The sequence below is a fragment of the Misgurnus anguillicaudatus genome, chromosome 21 (assembly GCF_027580225.2).
Source record: "Misgurnus anguillicaudatus chromosome 21, ASM2758022v2, whole genome shotgun sequence".
In the NCBI taxonomy this organism is placed as follows: domain Eukaryota; kingdom Metazoa; phylum Chordata; class Actinopteri; order Cypriniformes; family Cobitidae; genus Misgurnus; species Misgurnus anguillicaudatus.
In genome coordinates this window covers 25,674,209-25,699,866 of record NC_073357.2, presented here as the reverse complement: position 1 = coordinate 25,699,866, position 25,658 = coordinate 25,674,209, and the positions used below count along the sequence as shown (strand labels likewise).

Here is a 25,658-nt window from a genome sequence, read left to right as displayed (position 1 = left end):
AAGTGGCATGATTGTACAGAATCCAATGGACATCACCATATAAATTTAAGCCTCCTCCTGCTGCAGAGACAACGAAATATCTGCTGTTCACATATCTCATGATCTATACAGACCACACACTTACCCATTCTGTGTGACCAGGCACTGCCTCAGGCCGAGCTTGCGAAAGATGTCCACAACAATTTCCATGGGCGTGTGCACGGTGACAGTAAAGGGACTGAGGTCCAGAATGTTGCGTAGTTTTACCGCAGGGGGACCGCTGGGTGACGAGGGCGGATCGTGTTCAGCAAAGAGGACGGCAGACACGCTGACAACGCCGTCTTGATGCCGCCGAGCATTTTCTGAATTAAAGACATGCAGAAAGTTAGTCGAATAAACTGGAGGTTTAAATGTACAGGCAATAAATGTTCATTACTGAAACTTAAGTCATAGTCTGGTGGAAATTAAATGCAAATATGACAAGAACTGACTGAACTGCCCTATCTGATTGGCTGGCTGCTATGAAACATCCTGGAGTCATTGAAGAAGTTTTAATCAGCGAGCCAGAAAACAAAATTGCATTTGAAAGGCGCCGGGCTGACAAAGTATACAAGATTTGTGGTGTCACATCTTTGAAGGATTTTTAAGAGTTTACATTTGAGACATTAAGTAGCAAGTAAACAAGATATCCTCAAACACGACCTTTTTTAAATATCAAGCTATTCCCACAACTGTGGCTGATCAGTTTTACAAGTTCTCATTCTACTGTTGGTAGGTTTCGCAAGGGGTCAGGCCCACTAAATAATAAGATTTGCCCACCTCAGCACTTACGGTACATTCACACGGGGCGTCAGCATTAACGCTTCTCATTTACTTTGAATGGGTGATGTCATGCATTGCCGAACTGAATTGTGGATACATCAGCGTCACGTCACTGCCCTTGCTCACAGCAGAAGTTAAAGGGACACTCCACTTTTTTAAAAATATGCTCATTTTTCAGCTCCCCTAGAGTCAAACATTCGATTCCCACCGCTCTGTAATCCATTCAGCCGATCTCCGGGTCTGGCGCTACCACTTTTAGCATAGCTTAGCATAATCTATTGAATCTGATTAGACCATTAGCATCCCGCTAAAAATAACCAAAGAGTTTTGATATTTTTCCTATTTAAAAACTCTTCTGTAGTTACATTGTGTACTAAGACTGACAGAAAATTAAAAGTTGTGATTTTCTAGGCAGATATGTCTAGGAACTATACTCTCATTCTGGTGTAATAATCAAGGATTTTGCTGATGTGACATAACTGCAGGAGGCGCAATGATATTACGCAGCAGCCTAAAATAGTCCCCTTAGTAACTTTCAATGGCAGGGGACTATTTTCGGGCACTGTGTAATATCATTGAGCCTCCTGGAGCCAAGTCCTTACAGCAGCAAAGTCCTTGATTATTACACCAGAATGAGAGTATTATATTTTTTAACGCGATGCTAATGGTCTAATCCGATTTGATGGATTATGCTAAGCTATGCTAAAAGTGGTAGCGTCAGACCCAGAGATCAGCTGAATGGATTCCAAAACGGTAAAAATCAAATGTTTAACTCTAGGGGAGCTGGAAAATGAGCATATTTTCAAAAAAGGTGGAGTGTCCCTTTAAACATTTCTAAATTTTTCAAGCGCCAACGCGTGCGTCAGCCAATCAGATCGCCTTATGCAAATAACATAGTGCAGAGCCAGCCAATTAGGTTTATGAAAGATCGGGAAACTGAGGAGCATATTTTGCTGCCACTGTGATTGGCTGTTGGCCATGCTTTAAACACACCCTCCTTCAAGCGTTAACACTTGGGCCCTGTGTGAATGTACCGTTACCGTCCTCCTCACATTTAGAGTCAGCCATCAGACTTTATGCCAGTACTAAATATCATACAACTAATATGCACACACACATACCTAAAGATATGACAAGATCCCTCCTTAATACAAAGCCCACCAGTCTTGGGGACTGCTGCGAGACCACCACAGGAAAGCCACTGTATGTAGTGTCTGAGATCAGCCTCTCCACATCTTCCACCGTCATTTCACTCTGCGTCAACACGGAGAGCGGCGGATCGCTTCGTCGCGGCCGCATCACATCTTCGGCTAGAGTCTTGTGCCGGAATTCCTCTTTTGGCTCCAGGAAGGGGTAACCGTTGAGACGGATGTGGGCTTCGTAGATGCCCTCGCGACCCAGAGCATCCGCAACCCATTTGCTGGTCATGGTGGCAGCCATGAGGGGCACAATGTACTCTAAACCCCCCGTCAGCTCAAACATGATGACCACCAGAGAGACGGTCATACGGGTCACACCACCTGGAATGGGCAATGAAACAAATGCATCTTTAATAACATGTTTAAATAAAGAGAAAGAATGATCATGATTGTTCAAAGTTGGACATCACTTTTGGCCACTACTATATACACAAACACATTGCAGGACTGACCAGCCGGAATATACAGGATGAAACACAAGCCCTATGTGTTCCCTATGAGCGATAGCCATGTATACAGGAAACAACTCATTAAAAGTGCAATACAGTCAAACACAGAGCAAGGTCATGCTATGTTTCAGAAAAGCACCTCTAAATGCTTCTTCATGGAAGACGGCACAAGGCAATTTGGTTCAATTGAGAGCTGAACAAATAAACCATCTGGAAAATGAATCTGTAAATTACACCCACAATGCATCTGAATCACCCCTCACCCAGACAGGCCGCCGCGCCCACCATGGCGTACAGGCCTGGCGTGATGCAGTCCGCCCCCGGAGAGCACCAGCCTTTGAAAACCGCCCAGTCGTGGTGGTAGATGGCCAGCTGCTCCATGCCCACACCAAGAAGTCTTCCAGCTATGGCACCCACCGCCATACTGGGAATGAACAGTCCGGAAGGCACCTGGAGAAAGGAACGGATGACAGAAGGTACTTTATATTCATCTAGATTGTGGGATAATGTTTTGTGTCTGTTGCTTGCTCATGACTCACTCCACCCGCGGTACGCCTCCAGAAGCTTATTCAGAAAAAAACATTAAAGCGGATCTGTCTTTATAAATCTGATAAAACTAAAGACTCTTTGGATAGATACTCAAGATTAACATGAGATTAGCAGAAACAGCATGTGTTATGAGAGCTTTAAAATATATCGTAAGACACCGTTACCTTCATGCCAAATGTAACCACAGTGACGAACATCTTAAAAACCAGAGCAAGCGATAGCTGCCACATGGCTGTATAGATCCCCGGTCCTGCGGGTCGATCCGCCAAAACGTTAGTGGCTTCACTAGTGTTAACGTTTCCGCTGTTGCTGACATAGTCACACAGCTTCGAGGAGTCCAGCAGACTGCAGTCATTGAAGAGTTCAGAGATCAGCTCGCTGCTGCTCATCCTCGTGTACTCGTTTGGGAACGCAAGCAACGCTGTGGCCAGCGCCACCACCATAACCTCCAGGACAGAGTAGTTCCCAAGCCTCGTAGTCTTCCGCTTACGACACCAGGCAATATTGGCTCGTATAAAAAAAGCCCCCCAAAGACCACCGAAGATGCCCAGAAGTACAAAAGGTAAGAGCTCTAGGAGATGCCAGGGAGTGTGGAACTCCACATAGAAGAGAACCAAACGGCTGTTGCCGAAGGGATTGATGGAGCGAAGAGTAAAGGCTGCAACTAGAGCGGCGAAGAACGAACGCCAGAGAGTCTTCAGAGGGAAGTAATAGCTGACCTGAAAGAAAGAATAAATTATGTTCACTTTAAAACTTAGGTCACTACTCATTAACTTGTGCAAAACTAACTATGGAATAACACAAATGTAACTTTGGGAATTATTTTGTTACCTAAATTAATCCAAACTATGTTATATTTTGTCCATGTAGTCACCATTTAACCCTATCTCAAGGCATTTTGTTTTATAGTCGAAATATTTGATTTATTTAATAATTTTTCTATTTTTAAACCATTGTCACTTGGGGTTGAATGGATATCATGTTTTACCCAATTTTTGAACTATTGTCGCTTGGATTTGGGGTTAGATTTGAGGTTTGGTTTAGGATGTCATTTTATGTAGTGGTTTCAAATTTTTTCCCAATTTTTAAACATTTGTCGCTTGGGTTTGGGGTTATATTTGGGGTTTAGGGTATAATTTTATGTAGTGGTTTTTAATTTTTTTTCCCAATTTTTTAACTTTTGTTGCTTGGATTTGGGGTTAGATTTGGGGTTTGGTTTAAGATGTCATTTTATGTAGTGGTTTTCAATTTTTTTCCCCAATTTTTTAACTATTGTTGCTTGGATTTGGGGTTAGATTTGGGGTTTGGTTTAGGATGTCATTTTATGTAGTGGTTTCTAATTTTTTCCCAACTTTTAAACTATTTTCACTTGGGTTTGGGGTTAGATTTGGGGTTTGGTTTAGGATGTCATTTTATGTAGTGGTTTCCAATTTTCTTTCAATTTTTGAACTATTATCGCTTGGATTTCGGGTTAGATTTGGGGTTGGGTTTAGGATGTCATTTTATATAGTGGTTACCAATTTTTTTCCCAATTTTTGAACTATTGTCGCTTGGATTCGGGTTAGATTTGGGGTTGGGTTAAGGATGTAATTTTATATAGTGGTTACCCTTTTTTTCCCCAATTTTTGAACTATTGTCGCTTGGATTTGAGGTTTGGTTTAGGATGTCATTTTATGTAGTGGTTTCAAATTTTTTCCCAATTTTTAAACTATTGTCGCTTAAGTTTGGGATTAGTTTTGGAGTTTGGTTTAGGACGGGGTGAGCATTCCTGGTCCTGGAGGGCCACTGTCCTACAAAATTTAGCTCCAACCTAATCAAACACACCTGAATGTCATTTCCAAGTCATACTGAAGCCTTTGATTGGGATTTTTAGGTGTGTTTGATTAGGGTTGGAGCTAAACTTTGCAGAACATTGGCCTTCCAGGATCAGGAATGCCCACCCCTGGTTTAGGATGTCATTTTATGTAGTGGTTTCCAATTTTTTCCCCAATTTTTGAACTATTGTCACTTGGGTTTGGGGTTAGATTTGAGGTTTGGTTTAGGATGTCATTTTATGTAGTGGTTTCCAATTTTTTCCCCAATTTTTGAACTATTGTTGCTTGGATTTAGGGTTAGATTTGAGGTTTGGTTTAGGATGTCATTTTATGTAGTGGTTTCTAATTTTTCCCAATTTTTAAACATTTGTCGCTTGGGTTTGGGGTTATATTTGGGGTTTAGGGTATAATTTTATGTAGTGGTTTCTCAATTTTTCCCAATTTTTAAACTATTGTTGCTTGGGGTTAAAATTTGGATGTTATTTTATCTATTGGTTTCAATTTTTTCCAGATTTTTTAACTATTGTCGCTTGGGGTTAGATTTGAGGTTTGGTTTAGGATGTCATTTTATGTAGTGGTTTCTAATTTTTTCCCCAATTTTAAAACATTTGTCGCTTGGGTTTGGGGTTAAATTTGCCGTTTGGTTTAGGATGTCATTTTATGTAGTGGTTTTCAATTTTTTTCCAATTTTTGAACTATTGTTACTTGGATTTGGGGTTAGATTTGGGGTTTGGTTTAAGATGTCATTTTATGTAGTGGTTACCAATTTTTTTCCCCAATTTTTGAACTATTGTCGCTTGGATTTGAGGTTGGGTTTAGGATATCATTTTATGTAGTGGTTTCTAATTTTTTCCCAATTTTTAAACTATTGTCGCTTAAGTTTGGGATTAGTTTTGGAGTTTGGTTTAGGACGGGGTGAGCATTCCTGGTCCAGGAGGGCCACTGTCCTGCAAAATTTAGCCCCAACCCTAATCAAACACACCTGAATGTCATTTCCAAGTCATACTGAAGCCTTTGATTGCGATTTTCAGGTGTGTTTGATTAGGGTTGAAGCTAAACTTTGCAGAACGGGGGCGCTCCAGGACCAGGAATGCCCACCCCTGGTTTAGGATGTCATTTTATGTAGTGGTTTCCAATTTTTTCCCCAATTTTTGAACTATTGTCGCTTGGGTTTGGGGTTAGATTTGAGGTTTGGTTTAGGATGTCATTTTATGAAGTGGTTTCCAATTTTTAAATATTTGTCGCTTGGGTTTGGGGTTAGATTTGGGGTTTGGTTTAGGATGTCATTGTATGTAGTGGTTTCTATTTTTTCCCAATTTTTAAACTATTGTCGCTTGGGTTTGGGGTTAGATTTGGGGTTCAGGGTGTAATTTTATGTAGTTGTTTCTCAATTTTTTCCCAATTTTTAAACTATTGTTGCTTGGGGTTAAAATTTGGATGTTATTTTATGTATTGGTTTCTAATTTGTTTCCCAGATTTTTTAACTATTGATGCTTGGGGTTAGATTTGGGGCTTGAGTTAGAATGTCTGAAATGTAACAAAGTCGTTTTAACCCCAACCCCAATTGACAATAGCAAAAACAGAAAAAAAGAAACCAATACATAAAATGACATGAAAACTAGAGCCCGACCGATAATTGAATTTTGAATGCCGATACCAATACAAATGTTTGTTGGTTTTAAAATCCGATATTCCAATATATCGGCCGATATTTTTTTTTTTCAATTTCAGAAACGCGCAACAAAACATTAACAGATTTCTCTAACATTAGTTATTTGTAGTTATTTATGAGTTTTATCTAAAATAATATGATAATGCATTTTAAAAAGAAACTTGTTTCTTTTATCTTGTTTTCACATATGTTGGTGCGCACCGTGGTGCGGCCTCGGAGCGCACCAAAATACATTGTATCATTTTTCAGTTAGTGCGGTCCGTGTTCACATATATATATTTTTTACTTTACTCGAAATGCCGCACAGTACACCATGTGACAACGGTCAGCGCTGTCATTGGTCTCTGACAGCTCTTACCGTCTCATGACCACCCCCACGTTTCCACGACAACCAGGGAGAGCGCAGCTATCAAGATGTGGAGATAAACGATGCACGTCTTTGCGAAGTTTCTTTGCTTTAACGCGAAATTGCATAGCTGTTCTATTAAAGCCTTTCTCACGGAGCCGTTTGCCAAAAAGCCCGTAATGTCACTATTTGTGTGTGGAGGACAGCTATGCATTTATAAAATCATCAGCTCAAACGTAAAGGAGACAGCGAATCTCTATGCAACGGACCAGGATTGGCTTGTTTGTTGTTAACCCACAATATAACACCCGGCTCACGTCACAACGGAAGCCCAGTGGCTCAAACATGTGGAGAACTTCCTGTATTTGGTTCGGGCCGAGGTCCGGCAGTGTTCACACCACAGGTGGGTCGCACCAGAGTTCGGCGACAGCCGCTCCGAGACCACCTGTTTAGAGCGGTCTCGGAGCGGCCGTTTAGTGCGCACCCGAGTGCGGCTGTTGTGTTCACACTGACCCAATTGCACCGTACTCGGAGCGACACGTCATTTGGGCCGACCTAAACAGTGTATATGTGAAAACACCCTTTTTGTCTCTTGACCAACTCACCATGAACTCACTTAACCGTTGTTCTCTCTGCCCGACTCTGGCTGGATCAGAAGGATTCAGGATGTGTGACGCGTTATACACGAGTGTTGCCAACAGGGAGGTTGTAGAGTGCCCTCTAGTGGACAAACTATACAACGGCAACACGCATGACATGGTTGAAGGCTGTTTTGTCCGTTTTCTTTTTTTAAATATTCATTTATCGGCCATTATGAATGCAGATACCGATAGTTTGGAAAATGCCTAATATTGGCCTGCCGATATATCGGTCGGGCTTTAATGAAAACATTCCTTCATTCTTTCTTTTAAACGCCATGCCAGCTTCTAAAGCTATATTCATGGTGAGAATAAAGTCTAATTAGAAAAAATAACATTTGTGCTCATTGACAAGAAAAAAATAGGAAATAAATCAAATATTTCATGCCTTGAGAATGTGTTTCACCATTTGACTAGAAATTGAAAAAATCTACTCTTGGCATTTCACAGGGTTAATGAGGCTTCACCCCGAGATGCTTTTTAAGTAGTATTGAACAGTTATTGAACCGTATTCCCATCTATTCTGCGCTCTTATAGGCTTTTTTCATCATTTGTCATTTGCGCTGCTAAAGATATTAGCTTGAATTAATCTGATAAAACAAATGGCAATAAAGCTTAATCACATAAATTAGAGAATTTATGTACTGCACAGCAATCACACCCATATTTCACTTCTGTATTGTTATTTGCAATTTATTACAATTATTATTATTACAAGCTATCTGACATCTTTATTGAGTCAATCAATTATAACCTTTGTTGAAAACAGTATCAATACTTTTTAAAAACCAACATGCACTTGGATTTCAAGTTTATTGTTGTTCCTTGATTTTCCCTTGACACATTTTTACTTAAATGTCAAATAAAAAATGCTTTCACAGATATCTCAGAGAGACTACAGTGGAATTTACACTTTGTTATATACTAGAAATAACAAAAAGTGCTCACCTCCTCCAGACTGAACAGCACCCCTCCAATGGGAGCACCAAATGCAACTGATACGCCTACTGCAGAAGCTGCAGATAAAACCTGATACACATAAACACACATAAACTATTGTCAATCTCTATGTCAACTAAAATTCAAGATAGAGGATTGTTTATCCTTCTTAATTAAAATATGCAATGAATAATAATGACATGATGCATAAGGCAAACAACCAAGAAAATGTAAATTTTTTATCTGGCCTGACCAAACTGGCACTGCAAACTTCTAGTGCTTCAACCAACAAGCCAAGAGGTTTATATCAATGAATTTCATTTTAAGGATTTGATCCAAGACACTCTCCTTCTCTCTGCTACCCCTGTAATCTTTCTTTACTCAATCCCACACTCCCCCCTACTGTATCTCCACATCACTTCATTTCTCCTCTCCTTATCTCGGTCCCGTCTCCCTCACCTCTCGTCTCTTGGCCTCATTTCGACGGTATTTGGTGAAGAAATGGCAGAGGATGTTTGCGCAGCAGCAGGCGACGTGGACCAGCGGGCCTTCCTTCCCCAGACTGAGGCCAGAAGAGACGGCCAACACCAGCGTGATGGTCTTTATAATCAGAGTCCATTTTCCAAGGTATCCTCGGATTATGAACCCGCCGAGGATGGTCTTGATCTGTAGGAATGAAGGAATATATTTAAAGGATCCAAATTGGCCCAAAACTGGTCATTTCCCTGAAACAGAGTCATGGAACAGATTTTATTCACTGAAACATATATTCATGCCATTAAAAACACACTTCCTTAAAACACAAAAAAGAAGATTTGAAATGGCCATTAACACCGGCCATAAATCTGACCTAACATCACATCCATAATAATCTAAGTCAGTAAAATCAATACAATAATGTTTATCCAAACAGACAGTGTGGCCTACATTGGTCTACCTGCCAAGTTTGGAGAGCAGAAAACATTGTCGTTGAACATCTGAAAACATTTATGCATTTAAGAAAAAAACTGTAGAAGAGTTGAAAAGTGTAACTGTCTCACTGCCGTCTCACACTCTCTCACTTTACGCAGACAGTGATATAGTATGAAGACTATAAAAATGTCACTACTGGGTGCTTAACAAAACCGAAGCATATAAAAGGTGAAGTGTGTCATTTTTGTGCCTCCAAAGGGAATGAAAAAATGCTTTTTAAGAAAACATTCTGATGAAAATGTGAGTTGTGCTTGCTAGACTGTTGCTTAATAGTCCTATATGGTAGTAAAGTTTCTAAAATGTTCTTAAGAAAAACCTTTCAGGAAAAAATAAGAATTTTTGAAAAAAAAACTTGTTTCTTAAAGGTGCGATTTGGGACTCTCAGCGGCATCTAGCGTTGAGTTTGTGAATTGCAACCAACGGCTCAGTACACAGCTAACCCTTCCCTTTCGAAATGCATAGTGAAGCTACGGTAGCTGCCACAGGACAAACACGTCATCGTCTGAAACAACATAGTAACAAAACGCCCTCTATAGAACAGTTTATCTGTTTAGGGCTACTGTAGAAACATGACGACTCAAAATGGTGACTTCCATGTAAGAGGACCCATGGTGTATGTAGATAAAAAGGGCACATTCTAATGCGGTAGAGGTGGCAAAAACGCCCTATTTCGCACGTAGGCGGACGCTTGAACATTTTGAGTTTGCTTGCTTCATTCGCGTGTGAAAGCCGCACGTGAAAATCTAGTCATTCGTGCCGTGGGAGGGGCTTCTGCGACTCCGCTCGCTTCCTGTAATCACGTCACTACTAGAGCAAGCTCCTGATTGGTTAATGCGGTTGATTTTCCGCCAAAGTTAAAAAAAATTTCAACTCGCGCGTTTGCGAGGTAGAGGCATCAAACATTGTTAAGTCAATGTTAAGACACGTTTCTGCGCGCCTGGAGGTCTCGTGGTGGGACTGGGGCATTTAGCGCGGATTTGCGTCTACCGCGCCGTGCTAAACGCCTCATTCGCGCCGCAATACCGCGAGATTACATAGACTTAACATTGAAATCACTCGCTCTTGACCACTCTACCGTGGCTGGTGTGAACGCAGCATGAGGTAATAAAAACAATAAAGTTCATTATGTTATACACCACTGATAATATAGTTAGTTATATTACATTTCATTTCTGTTAAGAGATCTTTCTAAAAGTTACACATTGCACCTTTAACTTTTAATTTAGGAAGTAATTAGTTATTTTTTCATAAGAAAATTTTTCATTATCTATAAAGAAGTATACTCCGAAACATTGCTGAAATTTGCATTTATAAGATACAAGCATTCAAAACTTACAGTCTCTCACTTTTGGCAATATTCATTAGCAATGTTTATGACATCATTCTGTTCTTTACATTATGTTGGATCATTTTATGTAGAAAACAGTAAATAACAAAAATAAATAAATCACTGGCAGGGTCACATATCAAGGGGTCTTTAAGAATATACTAAGTTCTATAGTACTATACTAAGGCCCGGTTTCACAGACAAGGCTTAGGTTAAGCCAGGACGTGCCCCCTCGGATTTTTGAGCCAAATAGATTTTGCATGCAACCTCAAAATCAAAGAAGCATCCATTAATCTGTTACTTGTCTTTTAATCTGTTTAATATGCGAAATATTATTAATTCTGTGCTGCATCCTTGTCACTTTTCAGAGATTTTTGCCATTTTTATAGTGTTTTGATCGTGTTACATTTCTTTATTCTGGCGGCAGGCGCTGCAGCCACCGCAGTCGCAGACGTTATCAGCATCTGAGCGCTAACGGCTCTTTGCTGTTGCTGCTGCATTTTGCTATGTGAGGAATTAAAACGTGTAAGAAACGCTCACATTTCCAAACCCCAGTACGGTAATGTCCAGTTAACCTCCTCTGTGTAGAAAATGTATAGTTTAAAATTTGACCGTCTTAACATTATATTAGTAGAGATTTCTAGATTCATCTTCGTGGTACAACGCTAAAGTTCGCCAGAGTTCACAGGGGCGCGGAATCATGCATGCTCACATATGAGGTAAAATTTTATGCAAAAATCTGTTCCTCTAAAAATTGTATCTAAACTTATTTTTTTAAATCATTATTGAACATTAAAATCAATCACGTGGATATAGCTTATGTCATTTTCGTTGTTTTTATACTTTATGGATTTAAACTTTCATTCATTTCATAGGATAATGCAGTTGTATTAATGACACAATTAAACAGATGTTTCAGATGTAAATATGATACCAATATGTCATTATTCCGATTGCATAGTATTTGATGTAAAAGTTAGTCAACACTTTTATTTTGGAGGTTTTTGCATGAAGGCAGGGGCGTTTTTAAAAATGTAAGTGCCATGGAAAAGACTGAAAGCTCTATAATATACTTCGTTTGATGTCTGTGTATGACAAATTTCTGTGAACTGTGCACACTGTGCCCCCTTAAAAATTAAAAATTGGTGCATGACGCCCCTGGCCAGGACTATGCCTTAGTTCAATTTGGATATTTAAGTCACTTTAGAAAAATCCATTACTGGTGTGCATCTTGAGACAAAACAATGACACTGACATATTTTATTTAAAATATATAATTCATTATATTATTTTCAGTTAATTCATTCAAACATTGATTTTAGTCTGGGTAACTTGTCTCTGAAACCAGGCATTAGAGTCCTATACATTGGGCAGACTTACAGTGCAATACTGGGTGCACATTTTATCAACAGGTTTGCCGAACCCATGACCTTTTGTGCTGCTATTGCAATGCTATTAACTGAGCTACAGAAACACATAACACCCTAATAAGCAAGCAGCGCTCAGAAGAGGTCTTGAAACATGCTTGAGTGCCCACAGTGGCCATAAAAGAAGTTGCCTCAAGTGCTCTCTTGAGAAAGCGGACAGAGAAATAATAATAGTGATGCATGTCCTCTCAGGGACATTTGGTATGTGAGAAAAGCACTATTCTTTCTCCATTGAGTTTGGTGTTAGTGGCATAAAATAAAAGCAGGGCGGAAGAGATAACATACTTGGAGTGAATGAGAGTCTGCCATTCTCTCTCAGCAGAAAAGTCTCATCAACAACACAGCTTCTCGGTTTCTGTCTGCATGTGTTTCATTCGATTCAGATCAGACGGTGTGTGGGGGGGTCAAGCTTACAGAAAAAAAGAGCTTCAGGCGGGATGTTGAGACAATTTAAGACAGGACGACCACACGTGCTTGTGTAACTTCAGATCCTTACAAACCTTACACTGGACTTTTTATTAATCTTCAGTGGATTTTGACTAGCATAGCCACAGTATAGAATGTTAACTGCCAGTTCTTACTCCTGCCCAGTCTATCTTTTTTCAATATGTGCACTTAATCTTTGTACAGTGCGTCGTGAATGTGTTAGCATTTAGCCTAGCCCCATTCATTCCTTACGATCCAAACAGTGATGAATTTAGAAGCCACCAAACACTTCCATGCCTTAAAAAAATCGCCACATTTTATTTTGTGCTACCATACTTTAGAGTTCTCAACGGGCCTGAACATTACAACCCGACCCGGCCCATGGCTTTTAAAGCCCGGACCCGATGTTACACATTAACGTGAATTATCTCTCCAAACCCGACCTGTGGCCCACCGCCGCCGACCCACCCACCCTTTTTTCTCATACACGTAGGCTATTATCATGACCAGCAGACGGGAATTCAAATAAACCTTTAATGTTCACGCTTTTTAACAATACAAACAACTGAAACAATAAACCTTTAATATAGGCTATATAAATATGCCTTAAATAACAATCACACAATAATAAATAAAAAGAACTCAAACATGTACCCAGCCAGCGGCTTCTCCTCCTGTAGTAGCAAGCAACGGTGAATTCACCTGCGGCAAGTTTACTTTTCTCCAACTCTTCTTCTCCAGGCAACAGGGGTGCCAGTGATAGCAATAAGCTCTGGGGCGGATCCGCAACGGGTCCGCTCTGAAGCCGGCAGCTCCGGTCTGGATCCGTTGTTGATCCGCCCCGGAGATTATTGCTATCCCCCACCCCTCTCCGTGATGCACGTTGCACGCAGCAGCCAGACCAGACTTTCTTTACGGTGAACAGCAGTGATGATTAATATTTTTTTTCACTAAGTGTAAAAGATTAAGCCCGAGGTCTGACCCGACTCATTTGCTTAGATTTTTGACCCAAACCCGGTCCCGTCGGGCCGGCCCGACCCGTTGAGAACTCTAACATACTTACTCATGTAACTGTCTTTAAATAGGGAAAACAGGGAAGTGTTTGGTGGCTTCTAAATTCATCCCTGTTTGGATCCTAAGGAATGAATGGGGCTAGGCTAAATGCTAACACATTCACAATGCGCTGTACAAAGATTAAGTGCACGTATTGAAAAAAGATAGGTATGTATTAATTTGTCTAAGTTGAGGTAAGAACATAGTAAAATATTGAAAAACTGTGCTCTTTTACTTAAAAAAAAAAACGCTTTTGTCCTTGCTATGCTTGTGCACAGATTTTAAGGTAGCTCTGCAAGTGACAAAATGTGATATTTAATTTGATAAATGCCTGCAAATTGTGTATTTGTAAATGATATGTATAATGTGTATTCTCTGTGTATTGTGTCTACGCATCATGACAAAAATTAACCATAGTTTTGAAAAAGTAACCAGTTTAAACATGTTTTAAAACCATGGTTTTACAAATGATAATCAATATACCAAAAATGTACTGCAATTTTACTATAATTCATAGTTCATAGTTCAACAGGCGTTCTCTAAATCAGTGGTTTTCAAACTGGGGGCTGCGAGATGGTGCCAGGGGGGCCCCAGTTTTATAACATTTTGGGGCGGTTTCCCGGACAGGGATTAGACTAGTCCTAGACTAAAATAAATTTAAGAGCAATTCAAATGGAAAACAACCTTCACTGACATATCTTAAAATACATCAGTGCCCTTTGTTTTGCCTCCAACTGCACACAAGTAAAGTTTTTAGTAAGGCATGTTTGTTAAAACTAGTTATATTTCCTAATTAAACTAAGGCCTAGTCCTGGCTTAAGCTAATCCTTGTGCGGGAAAACGCCCCTTTGTAAAATACATTCATTTTTCATGAATTCTTTGTAATTAAACCTAAAAAAATAATGAGCCAACTAATCAACAGCACTACTAGGTATAATTTTATATGTTTTGTTTAATTAAAATATTACATTTTAAAACAGTTTTTGTCATAAATTTTGTTTCGGGGGGCCGCGAAAAAATGCACTGTACACAAGGGGGGCCACATGCTGAAAAAGTTTGGGAACCACTGCTCTAAATCATGCATAGCCTAGTGTCTCCTGTCACGACTGCATTGATAGTGGACCGTGCACAACTTTCTTACACTATTAACTTTCTGGAACAAAGAAAATAAGCTGTAAATATACTATGGCTAGAGGAAAATTGCATGATAAAAATGTGTTTGTGTCTCACCTCAGGTATTCCCGAACCGCATGCGTATGGGGCAAAGGATCTGACTAGACTCACTGCCAGGAAAGCAAAGAGCAGGGCCCAGCACACATACATCAGATAATTCACCACATATGCACTGGCTCCCTGCAGGACACACACAGAAGAAAACTGATAAGTAAGAGGTCTTATACACCATCACCCCCTACAGGTCATATCCAAACACAAGCCTAATTTTTCTGAACCACAGTAATTTAAAGAAAATTATTTGTGCATTATATAATAATAAATAATGATGATATTTATACCCACTATTTAAATGTATCATTTTAAATAATATTTAATAGTTATTATTTCCCACCAGTATGATTCTCTTTATTGGAACATTTCTATGAAATGCCATTGGTCTCTAACATTCTGCCTTAAATCTCCTATTGTGTTTAAAAGATAAAAATTAAATGGGTTTTAAACAACATGAGTATTAGTATATGACACCCTTTTATTTTTGGTTTAATCACCTCTTTTTCACCATGACCGTTATTGTTTAACATTGCAATTAACTCACATATTTAACAATGAATTAACACATTTTAGTCACAGTACTTTTACTAAATGAAATGATCAGCATAATCATATATTTAAAGCTGCAAGCCGTAACTTTTACCTCTGTTTGAAACAATAAATTGTAATTTTTTTTCAATTATTAGTCAAAATAATTTCAAGTTACACTGCATATTTTTCTATACACGAGTTGAAGTCAAATAAACTCACAACTCGTCTCGTACCCAAAAACTTAAATTATAAATCTTCATTATAAGCTTAGCATGGCGAATCTGGGATTTTTTAATTGGTTTTTGATAAATAAATATTTTTTATAATTAAACTTTTTTTGAATCAGATTTCAAAAATTATAATTGCAACTTCTTTTTTACATCACGAGGTGGCGACATTTATACTAAGGCACGAGGACCAGAGCTGATACAAGCACACAAGGTTTTAATCCACAGGGTGTGCGGCAGCTGGAACTCATTGCATTCCGGCTTCTCAGAACATTTACTTATAGATTTATCTGGAAATCCTGGATGAGGCAATCATTCCTGTAAAGCACAGATTCTGCTGAATGCCAGAATCAGATCATAAACACAGTACAATAAATACATCCACTTCCCGTCTTTCATCCAACATGATGGTTAAGGATCATTAAAACAATAAACAACGTTCTTGCATCAATGAAGAAATTAATAAAATGAATAGTTACGTTTAAATAAGATATTTACCCAGCAAGCAATAGCAGTCATTTCACCATCTAGGTTAATAGACCCAATATAGTCCGGCTATGGCTAACCCACATCTAGCCAAAATAACCTTGAATTTGGTTACATTTCATTTTTGCAAAAATAACTTGCAAGATAAATGATATTACATCATGTAAGCAAAGTCAACAGTTTCATTATTTTTTATTTACTTCATTTATTTTATAGTTAGATGTCTATTAAATTTTCAATGACAGCCTTCTTTAGGCATAGATGTCTGTGCTGTATTTGGGTGGCTATTAGATGTCTCTGCTTGCTGGGTAAAGCAAAGAAATTTTACTTCATGTAAATTATCCTTCAAGGTCCTTCAACTTTTGTACCATGCAGGGCGTCCATCTCACCTCATTGACTCCAACCATGAGCTCTGCCCAGCTTCTCCACTGAGGACACTTGTCTCTTTCCTGGAAAGTGGTTTCATTGGATGCCCAGCAACAATGCTCATGGTTAAACCAGAACCCGTTAAGGCACACACCTTCCTTTAGGTCTGTCATCCAATGGGCGGCAATGTCTATTCCTCCAGCCAAGGCCCCTGGTGAGAGCAGAGATGGGACACACAATAAAGTTTAGGTCAAACCATAACACAGTAATAATAAATACATGGTGTGTGCAAAATCTTACTAAATATTCTTTAATAACACATTTATCAAATATCACAAGTACCAGTACTACAGGTCTACATTAAATCAAAAGTCTTTAGCATATTTTGTGCATTTAAGTTTACTAAGGCAAGGTGCTATAATGAAGAGAAACAATGGGATCGAAACCAATCAGGTATGAGTATCATTTAGCGGTTAAAATATAAAAAGGAAGTGAGAAAGTAAACAGGAAGTGGGCAAGACATGAGCAGACCTGACATGAGTCCAATGAGGAGCATAAGAAGCCAGCCTGAAAAAGCATCACTGACACTTAAAAGCAATGCTAGCTTAGACTGTTTCCTCTTGTTGGTGATCTGAAAAAAACAACAACAAGATGTTAGTACAAGAACCAAGGTGCATGGCTGCATATGTTAGTGAACTCTTCAAACACCTCTCTATGCCGGTCTCGGTCCTTAGACTTTTCTCTAACCCAGTCGATGGTGTTGAAGTCCTCATAAGTACCAATTCCAGGAACAGCCTCATCCAGCAGATCCATCAACTTAGGACTGCTGTTCTGTACCCACTTCACTTTACAGCGCCCTACAGGGACAAAAGACAACAGAAACATGTCAAATGTGGCACACGGTCTATATTGTCAAATCTTATTGGTTGCTGCATTCTAACATGCCTGTTTTTGCATTTTAATATACATTTCTTTGTTTGTGTAAGAAATGAAGTCATACACATCTGGGATGGCACTGGTGCAACCCAATTATAGGGAATTTTCATATAAACTATTTGTTTAATAGAAAACAGTGACAACAAACAACATACGATCGATTTGTCATTGCTTGTCGCTCGCTGTGGGTGTAAACAGTCACTTTCAAAAGGCCAAGCAGACTTAACAAAACAAAGTGGATGAAGTTCACCAAAGTTATTCAGGCCATTAATAAAATCCAATAAAAATACCAGAGCCGGATACACAACGAATGTTACACCACACACACAACCTAAACCCTTGAAGTCTTCTTAGGGAAATAATTTATTATTCAAGAACAATTAAAGATCTGAAGCACATGACATTTTACTATAGACTTAATATACATTAATTCAATAAAAATATGTTATTTGTGAAGAACATGAAGAATGAGAGTATGGACTAACTTTATGCAAATGTATGTCAAATGACACAAAGTTAAACACATGGCTTTCAGCCCGGTCAAGTGCTTCTAATCAAACAAGTAGATCTGGTTTGACAGATGTCATCGGGCCTTCAGGACAGTTTTAAATTAAAATAATAAAGGTAGAAACATTCAGGTTGAACCTAAAACAAGACAACTGACAGTAAGATGGTATCATCTTACAAGCGGGCATGTTGACATTTTCATCATGAAAATTCCCATGTAGGACAGCTGCTTATTTTAATGCTAATCCAAATCTTTGCCTGAATCTGAATAAAACTAAATTAATATTTTACCCAAATCTCTTTATTTATTACGTTCCATTAAATTGTTCCAATACAGACAATGGTCTTACTAAATGCTGTAATGTTTTCTGAAGCATCTTACCTAGCCTAATTATTTACAATAAAGAGAAATGTCTGCTGTGCTCCTTAAAGACACTAATGAGTAGTTTTTGGGGTTTGACACTAGTTTTAATGAGTAAAGGGCGAATGAATTTAAAGTCGTGCGGCGTAGGCTATCCGTAGCCTGTGGGTAGCTCTGCGTAGCCTGATGTGCACCTCGCAAAAATTTTAACAGCGCGTCAGACATCTACGCGGACAGCAAGCGCCGTGATTGGTCCACCAGAACCCCTCCCGTCAGGTAAAAAAACATAGTCATAAGTATTTCCGTTTGTGACGGTGAAAACAAAGATGAGCCAAGTTGAGGAGTGATTTAACTCAAACTGCATCAAACGTCGTTGTTTATTTACTTCCATCATTGCTGGTCTTCTCAAATCATAAACAATAAGTTGCTATTTCGTCTTTGTTTGTGGGTTAACTTGCCAAGCTTCTTCTTCTCTGACGGTCGCGCTGCTACTGTGGTTACACTTGTGGATACTGCCTACCAGCGGTTTGCGCGTGTGTTTGCACCTCGACGCGGAGGACGACGCAAAAGTATAAATGAAAACCGACGCAGAACCTACGCCGTAGGACCTATGCACGACTATAACGAGCCCTTTATGAGTAGTTTTAGGGTGGGGGTGACCAACCCTGTTCCTGGGTATCTACACTCATGCATAACTCTGCAGGACAGTAGATCTCCAGGAACAGGGTTGGTCACCACTGTTTTAGAGGTTGACCCTGGGACACAAAACCAGTCATAAGTAGCACTGGTATATTTGTAGCCAAAGCCAAAAATACATTGTGGGTCAAAATTATCGACGTGATGTGCAATATCATTAGGATATTATGTAAAAATCACGTTCCATGAAAATATTTTACACATTTCCTAGCTTATATATATATATTAATTATTTTGCATTAGTAATATGTGTTGCTAAGGTCTCCATTTAGACAACTTTAAAGGGAATTATCTCAATATTTAAATTTTTTGCATCCTCAGATTCTAGATTTCAAATAGTTGTATCTCGGCCAAATGGTTCTATCCTAACAAACCATACATCAATGGAAAGCTTATTTATTCAGCTTTCAAGAAATTGAAACTGACCCTTATGACTTCCTCAACAGTAATACAAGTTCTGAAGAGAGGTTCAAATATTAAAATATACCTAAGAATATAGAGCTAAGTGGGATATCGAGTTTTGGTAATATATCAGTATTTTTCCCAGCGAGATACAGGATGAGACAATACAGTCTATATCGTCTGATATAGTTCATGAGCATAAGCTCAGATGTAAGCTTTCCGACCAGCTCGCATGATGTGCAGATGTATATTTTCAAACAGCGAGGAAAACATTGTCTTTTAAATTTTATTTTCATCAATAGTGTTTTAATAAAGATTATTGTGACATCTCACATGAGGCTTTGACTTGCGTGTGATATACATACGTATATATCGCCATAAATACATTAAATTAAATAAAACAAGAAATGCAGTGATAAGATTTTGTGTCAATATCGCCCAGCCCTACTCTCAAAAAAATTGATGGACAATGAGGCCTTGCTGGAAAACAAACTTAAGAAAGAAGCATGGACTTCGACCCATAAACAACTCTGTAAGTCTGGACTGAACTATGGATCGGTGGAAAAGTATAAAGAGAAAAATGCTTAAAGTATGTAATGTATAAGTAAAAGACAAAATATCTTATTTTGAAAAGCAATACATTATGATCAAACTTATCATACCTGCCCAGGAACTACAGGTGGAAATTAGCAATTGTTGCTATAACCTGGCCAAAGGCATATTCTCTTCTTAATGTTTATTTGTGCACTATCCCTGTTTCAAATAAAACAAATTTAATTTCCATTCCATAATGAAGTTCCTAAATGTGGGTTACCAAAGTACTCTACTTTAAAACAGCAAACCACATTTACTAAGCATACTAGAGGTTGACCGATATGGCTTTTCTCTGGCCGATGCCGATATTTAGAAATCAGGGCAGCCGATGGCCGATATGTTTGGCCGATTTTCTATATGTACATAATAATCAAAATGTTCTCATCATTAGCAGATTTTTAAATGTCACTATTTAAGTCAAAGTATTTAAAAAAATTATGACTGGTCTTTCTGAAGAGTTTTACAACCTCCTCTGCACCATGCATTTATCAGACACAGATATTACCTGACACTCTGCTGTCATCATCTATGATCAGTTTTTTATCATGGCTTTTATTGCTTTGTAGGATAAAATCCTTTTTGGTAGACCTGATAAATAATTTATTCATCATAAAGTTAACATAGTAAATGTCTATGTTTTTTAGTTGAGACTGTTATTTAGGGCAAATCTTTCTAAACACATTTACATTCTCATTTCTGAGGCGCTATAAGTGACTGATTGTGCTGACAGTGACGTCTTGTGAGTTTAGTGTTGGGACAGATCTGTTGTTTCAACCGTTCATTCAAACGAATCCGCTCAAAGGAGTCAGTTCGCGAATCGAACGCGCTGTGTTCTAATCCAGGCTGAGCAGCGCAAAACTGTTACTGTAACAACACAAAAAACATTTCCTCTGTGGATATGATTTGGTCTTCCGACCTTTCGCCATCGACTCAGTTTTGTTTTGAGTAAAAAAAGCAGGGAGACAGTTTAAAGACAGAAAGTGTGCGCGTGCGGCTCTGCTCTCTCTGTCACGCAAACAAAAATCATCATCACTCATTAATCACATGAAATGAGCCTAATCTTTGCACGGACATAAACCTGTCGCGCTGTTGTACTGGCTGCTTAATTCGTGCGATCCCGCCATTGTTACTAAAGCCGTTTGTGAACAAGGCACGGCTGCACACACACGGGAACGATCTGCTTGCAGCAAGAGGAAGCGTCACGAGTTCTACAACAACGCTTAGGTGCCCGCAGATGCGCCTGCCTATTAATCGGCCTAATTTTGCAACAAAATCGGCCGACGCCGATTTTTTAAAATATGCCAAAAATCGGCCAATTAATCAGCTGGCCGATAAATCGGTCGACCTCTAAAGCATACATCTGTTATTTATTATTTTCATTGAGATTAAATTTGCATACCATTATTATTTTGCTAAGACATTTAAAGGAATTTAAAGCAACACTATGTAGTTTTTTTTACCTTTAAATAATGTCTCTAAAATTATTTCAGTGATAGAACAACTTTTAACTGGACAAATTGTACTGTTGCTGCAACCTGAGCAGCCTCCTAGCTGCTACAAGCACACTCTGAAAGTGGCGGTGGATAGTAGAGCACACAGCCCCGCCCCTCCCCCTGCCTGCAGAAGAGTGTCTGATACCAAGCACTGTTGTGCTTTTCAACCACATGGGGGAGCTGTAAGTCATTTTTACATGGAAACTACATAGTGTTGCTTAAATTACTGTAATTTAAAGAAACACTTAAGTGACTTGAATACTTTCTTTGTTGGACATTAGGCTCAACACTTACAGTACAGAGATAAATAGTGGTATGCTGATGCTGTATTGACAGCCTTTTGGTAGTTAAACCTAAAACCACATACACTGTGAAGCCCAGCCAATAATGCCACATAGACAGATTCAATAAACTTAAATAACTTGTTAGTGTTTGACATAAACAAACAATATGGAATGCTCAGACCAATCATCGCTTTAAATGACTCGACCGATACTTGCTAAATTTGCCCATCTCATAAAACCAATTTTTTTTATATACATTTGTCATCATAGGGTTCCTGAATGCGTGTGCAATTTGAGACAATTTTTACGCAGTGCAAGCATTTTTACAACCCGTTGCTCATGTGCTACCAGGAAATTTGGATTTCTCTCTCTGCCTTTACAGAGATATGTGTATTTTCTATGAGGACGCGCCCCAGTCCTAACATGCAGCGCGACGCAACTTCACAACCCATATCAAACAGCATATACAACATATTTATATATCGCGGACATTGCATCATCATGCCGAAAGTTTGTTATTTTCATGTGTTTGAAAGTTTTTACAGTTTAAACTTTGATTTTTACTTGCAGCTGCTCTTTTCCGCAGCGCATACACCCGATGGACGCGCGCAGACACAACCTGGTCATTCAGCACGTGTACAGAGCAAAGATCTCCATCATGTCTTAAAGCTACAGTTACCCAATTAATTTGTCAATAATATTCACTCTTTGCTCGTGACTGAAGAACTGTTTTACTTTATAAGAATGCATCTATATTTAACTTATTCACTGAAGACATAAGGCTTTTTAAAGGCATATTAAATTGCTCTTTGTAGAATAAATATTTGATGTGCCTATTTATTTGATTCTCTAATAAAACAATAATATACCTGATTAAATAATATAACAAAGGAAACATCTGTGGTATTGATTCCAAAGTGATTCAACTTTGGAAAAGACCAACAAAGACAGTAAGAATGGAAAAACAGAAGAACGTCTGGTGCTAAAATTAAATGAATCTACTTCTCATATGTTTTTCTCAATTCTCCACCAACCATCCCTGTTGCTCCAAAATCTTCTTATTAATGAATGTGAATGTGTGACAGACACAAACGCACTATTTTATGAAGACAACACTGGGAAACAATAGTCAACTCACAACATAATTGTGATTGAATCCAGATATCACATCCTGTCGTGTGGAACTCTGCTGTTCGGAAGAGTGGGTGAAAAGTCAGAACAGTCAAACAGCAACTTATGGGAAAAAGTATTTCATGTGCTGCTGACGCAATAAGCATTCTGACTACAAGGTCACGTGACATTTTACATCTGAGATTCTCCATTTACAGTTATGAATATAGCAAACGCTTCCCAAGTCTCCACTGTTTCATCAGTGTACCGGATATAAAGACATGACCTGCTGTATCTTGACATGACTTTCCAGAACACTTTCATCATCGATGTTGTTGTTCTGCCCCCCTCTCTTTATCTCTTTGTGCACCAAAGAATACAACACAAACATACACAGTGCATAATGTTGCCTAAGGCACACAATCGACTGCTTTTATCATTGTTTTGTCGGTCTACAAAATACAGCAATGGAAAAATACAGCAGTCCGATAGTGATAAATGACAGCCAAGCATGTAGTGACATCACACAAATGATAATAAAAATTCCAGTTGGTCGGCGTGATTTTACGAAGTATTTTTTTTGCTGTTGATCCTGGATAAACGTTTTAATCAAAGAAACCCCAACTTACCCTCAACTCAAACCCTAACCATTTTTACCCCTTAAATTAGTGTGAAATAAAAGTTTGAGAAGATTTTTTTTAAAGAGCACCTATTTCATTGCTAAAAAAACTTTATTTTGTGTATTTGGTATTATACAATGTGTTTGTGTGGTTCATGGTTAAAAAAAAACATTATTTTCCAAATACCGTATATTTTTGTAGCTCCAGATTTCACTCTCTTCCTGAAACGCACAGATTTAAAAAGCTCTGTCTCTGATTGGCCAGCTAATCTGTACGTTGTGATTGCTCTGAATACCTCTGACGTCAGCCGGAAATGTGAAGCTCCTTACCATGTTTGAAAGATTTGCGCACAATGCAATTCTGACAGGAGTTAATTTACAAGTGTGAGGAATTATGATAATGTCGGTCTTCTCTACGTCACCTATCTCAGGACGTAAACTGTTGCCTACAATCCGTGTGTTTGTTGTAGTCCAAGAGAAGAGATTTACATTAGAGACGAAAACTTTCGCCATCGTTTACTTTGGGGACTGTACCTTTTGCATATTGTTAACATGTACTAATACACACTTACACACCAAAGGAAATGTAAAATCGTGAATCAGACCATTGGTGCTCTTTAAAAGCCCCTAACCCAATCCTAAATCTAACATGCACTCTAATTCTGCAATCTGGTTGGTTAATGAAAATGTTGATCCAGGATCACATCCTACTTGGTGAAATCACATTCACATACAGTAACAGGAATATAGATCAAAACACTGGTTTACCATTTCACACTATCTCTGTAACATAGCATCACAACAAAACTTTTTCTGACCAAACAATGATTTTTGCCTTTAAGATAATGCAATGCAGAGATACTTTTCTCTTTATCAGACTTCCTATCTTTGCACTTTATACCAAATTAAGCGATGAAAAAGTGAACTGAGGAAAGAACAACAAGTTGTGAAATACAGAGTGTAAAGAAAGCAAAACTTCCTGGAATATAGTTAACCAGTTTGTGACATCAACACATCATCATCTGTAACTACGCAGACAGAAAACAGAGTGAAAATAATCCGATCGTCCACACTGACATGATCATTACATGGCTGTGTGTGTGTTTATATGATCAAGTGACCTTAACTTATCAATGACGCTTTACTTAATCAAACGTTTGTAAAACAAACTGATTAATAATTGAAAAACAAACCCAAACACGTTTACAAAAAGAGTACAAGATGTTCCTGTGATCCGAGAGCCAGTATCATCAACACTCACCCCCGCTGAAGTCCAGAGGAGGCACATCTTCACCGAAGTCAATAGTGCCATTTGTGATATCCACCAACTCGTCATCACTGCTTCCACTGTTATAATTATCATTGTAAAATCCCCCGTTGTCCATTATCCGCCTGTGTAAACAATAAAATAAAATGAAAATAAACGGTGCACTCGTGTCTGACGGTCTCAAATGCGCAATGATGGGAAACACTAATGTTAAAGACCGATGATGACAGGTCGACCCAACAAATCAGTCACCTTTTACAGAGACAGGACTGAAATGTGATGATAACTGAAACATTGTCATGGCTCAAACAACTGTACCACTTCCTGTGTGTTTGACACTTCAGGCGCTTTACAAATCAACTCAAACAAACTGAAACGTACGACTACCATAAAGACTGCATCCAATTTATTCAGTTTAAAGCAATATTTCGGGAATGCAATGTATCGATTATTAGTATGACTAAAATGTTTACAGATGCCTATTATTTTAAGTTCAAACGGTGGATGATAACAATCTATCATCGGAAAATGCATCACAGTCTCCTGTCAGTTGTCATCTTAGTCATCGGTCTCAAATTTTGTCGTTAGCTCATCTCAAACTATTTCTTACTTTGACGTAGCCTCTGTAGTTCACTACAATCATTTAACGGATCAAAAATAAAACAGTTTAATACATACCTCTTCAGAGCTTTACCTAGCGGAGCACTGGACTTCTTTTGAGACGCCGGGGTCTTGTGATCAGGATTTTTAAGTCTCGACTTCATTCGGCGCTGCGCAAACCGATTGGTATATGACATCAGTATCGCGAGAACACGCGAGAACTGTCGACGTGATATCAGTTCCGTCACCATTGCGTCACTGCTTACTAGGCACATTTATCTCACAGCCTATTTATTATTCAGCGCGCGTGTAGTAAATTAAATAGCACGGATCACTCTCA

At 38.8% G+C, this 25,658-nt stretch overlaps 1 protein-coding gene across 2 annotated transcripts in view; it reads right to left on the bottom strand.

Annotated features, from left to right (window-relative positions):
• Nucleotides 1-25,657, bottom strand: part of clcn5b (chloride channel, voltage-sensitive 5b) — a 31,657-nt gene extending 6,000 nt beyond the window's left edge. The window contains exons 1-12 of one of the 2 annotated variants that reach the window (XM_055199017.2): nucleotides 25,397-25,657; nucleotides 24,713-24,843; nucleotides 17,158-17,306; nucleotides 16,981-17,080; nucleotides 16,473-16,660; nucleotides 14,843-14,965; nucleotides 8,867-9,073; nucleotides 8,417-8,497; nucleotides 3,163-3,717; nucleotides 2,713-2,899; nucleotides 1,923-2,321; nucleotides 125-341 (exon numbers count right to left, since the gene is read on the bottom strand). In XM_055199017.2, the coding sequence (XP_055054992.2) occupies nucleotides 125-341; nucleotides 1,923-2,321; nucleotides 2,713-2,899; nucleotides 3,163-3,717; nucleotides 8,417-8,497; nucleotides 8,867-9,073; nucleotides 14,843-14,965; nucleotides 16,473-16,660; nucleotides 16,981-17,080; nucleotides 17,158-17,306; nucleotides 24,713-24,843; nucleotides 25,397-25,593 (2,534 nt within the window). In that variant the 5' untranslated portion in view covers nucleotides 25,594-25,657. Of the gene's footprint in view, nucleotides 1-124; nucleotides 342-1,922; nucleotides 2,322-2,712; nucleotides 2,900-3,162; nucleotides 3,718-8,416; nucleotides 8,498-8,866; nucleotides 9,074-14,842; nucleotides 14,966-16,472; nucleotides 16,661-16,980; nucleotides 17,081-17,157; nucleotides 17,307-24,712; nucleotides 24,844-24,970; nucleotides 24,993-25,396 lie in introns of those variants that run through there. The other variant, XM_055199025.2, reaches the window with a different exon arrangement.
• Nucleotide 25,658: the final 1 nt, after the last annotated feature.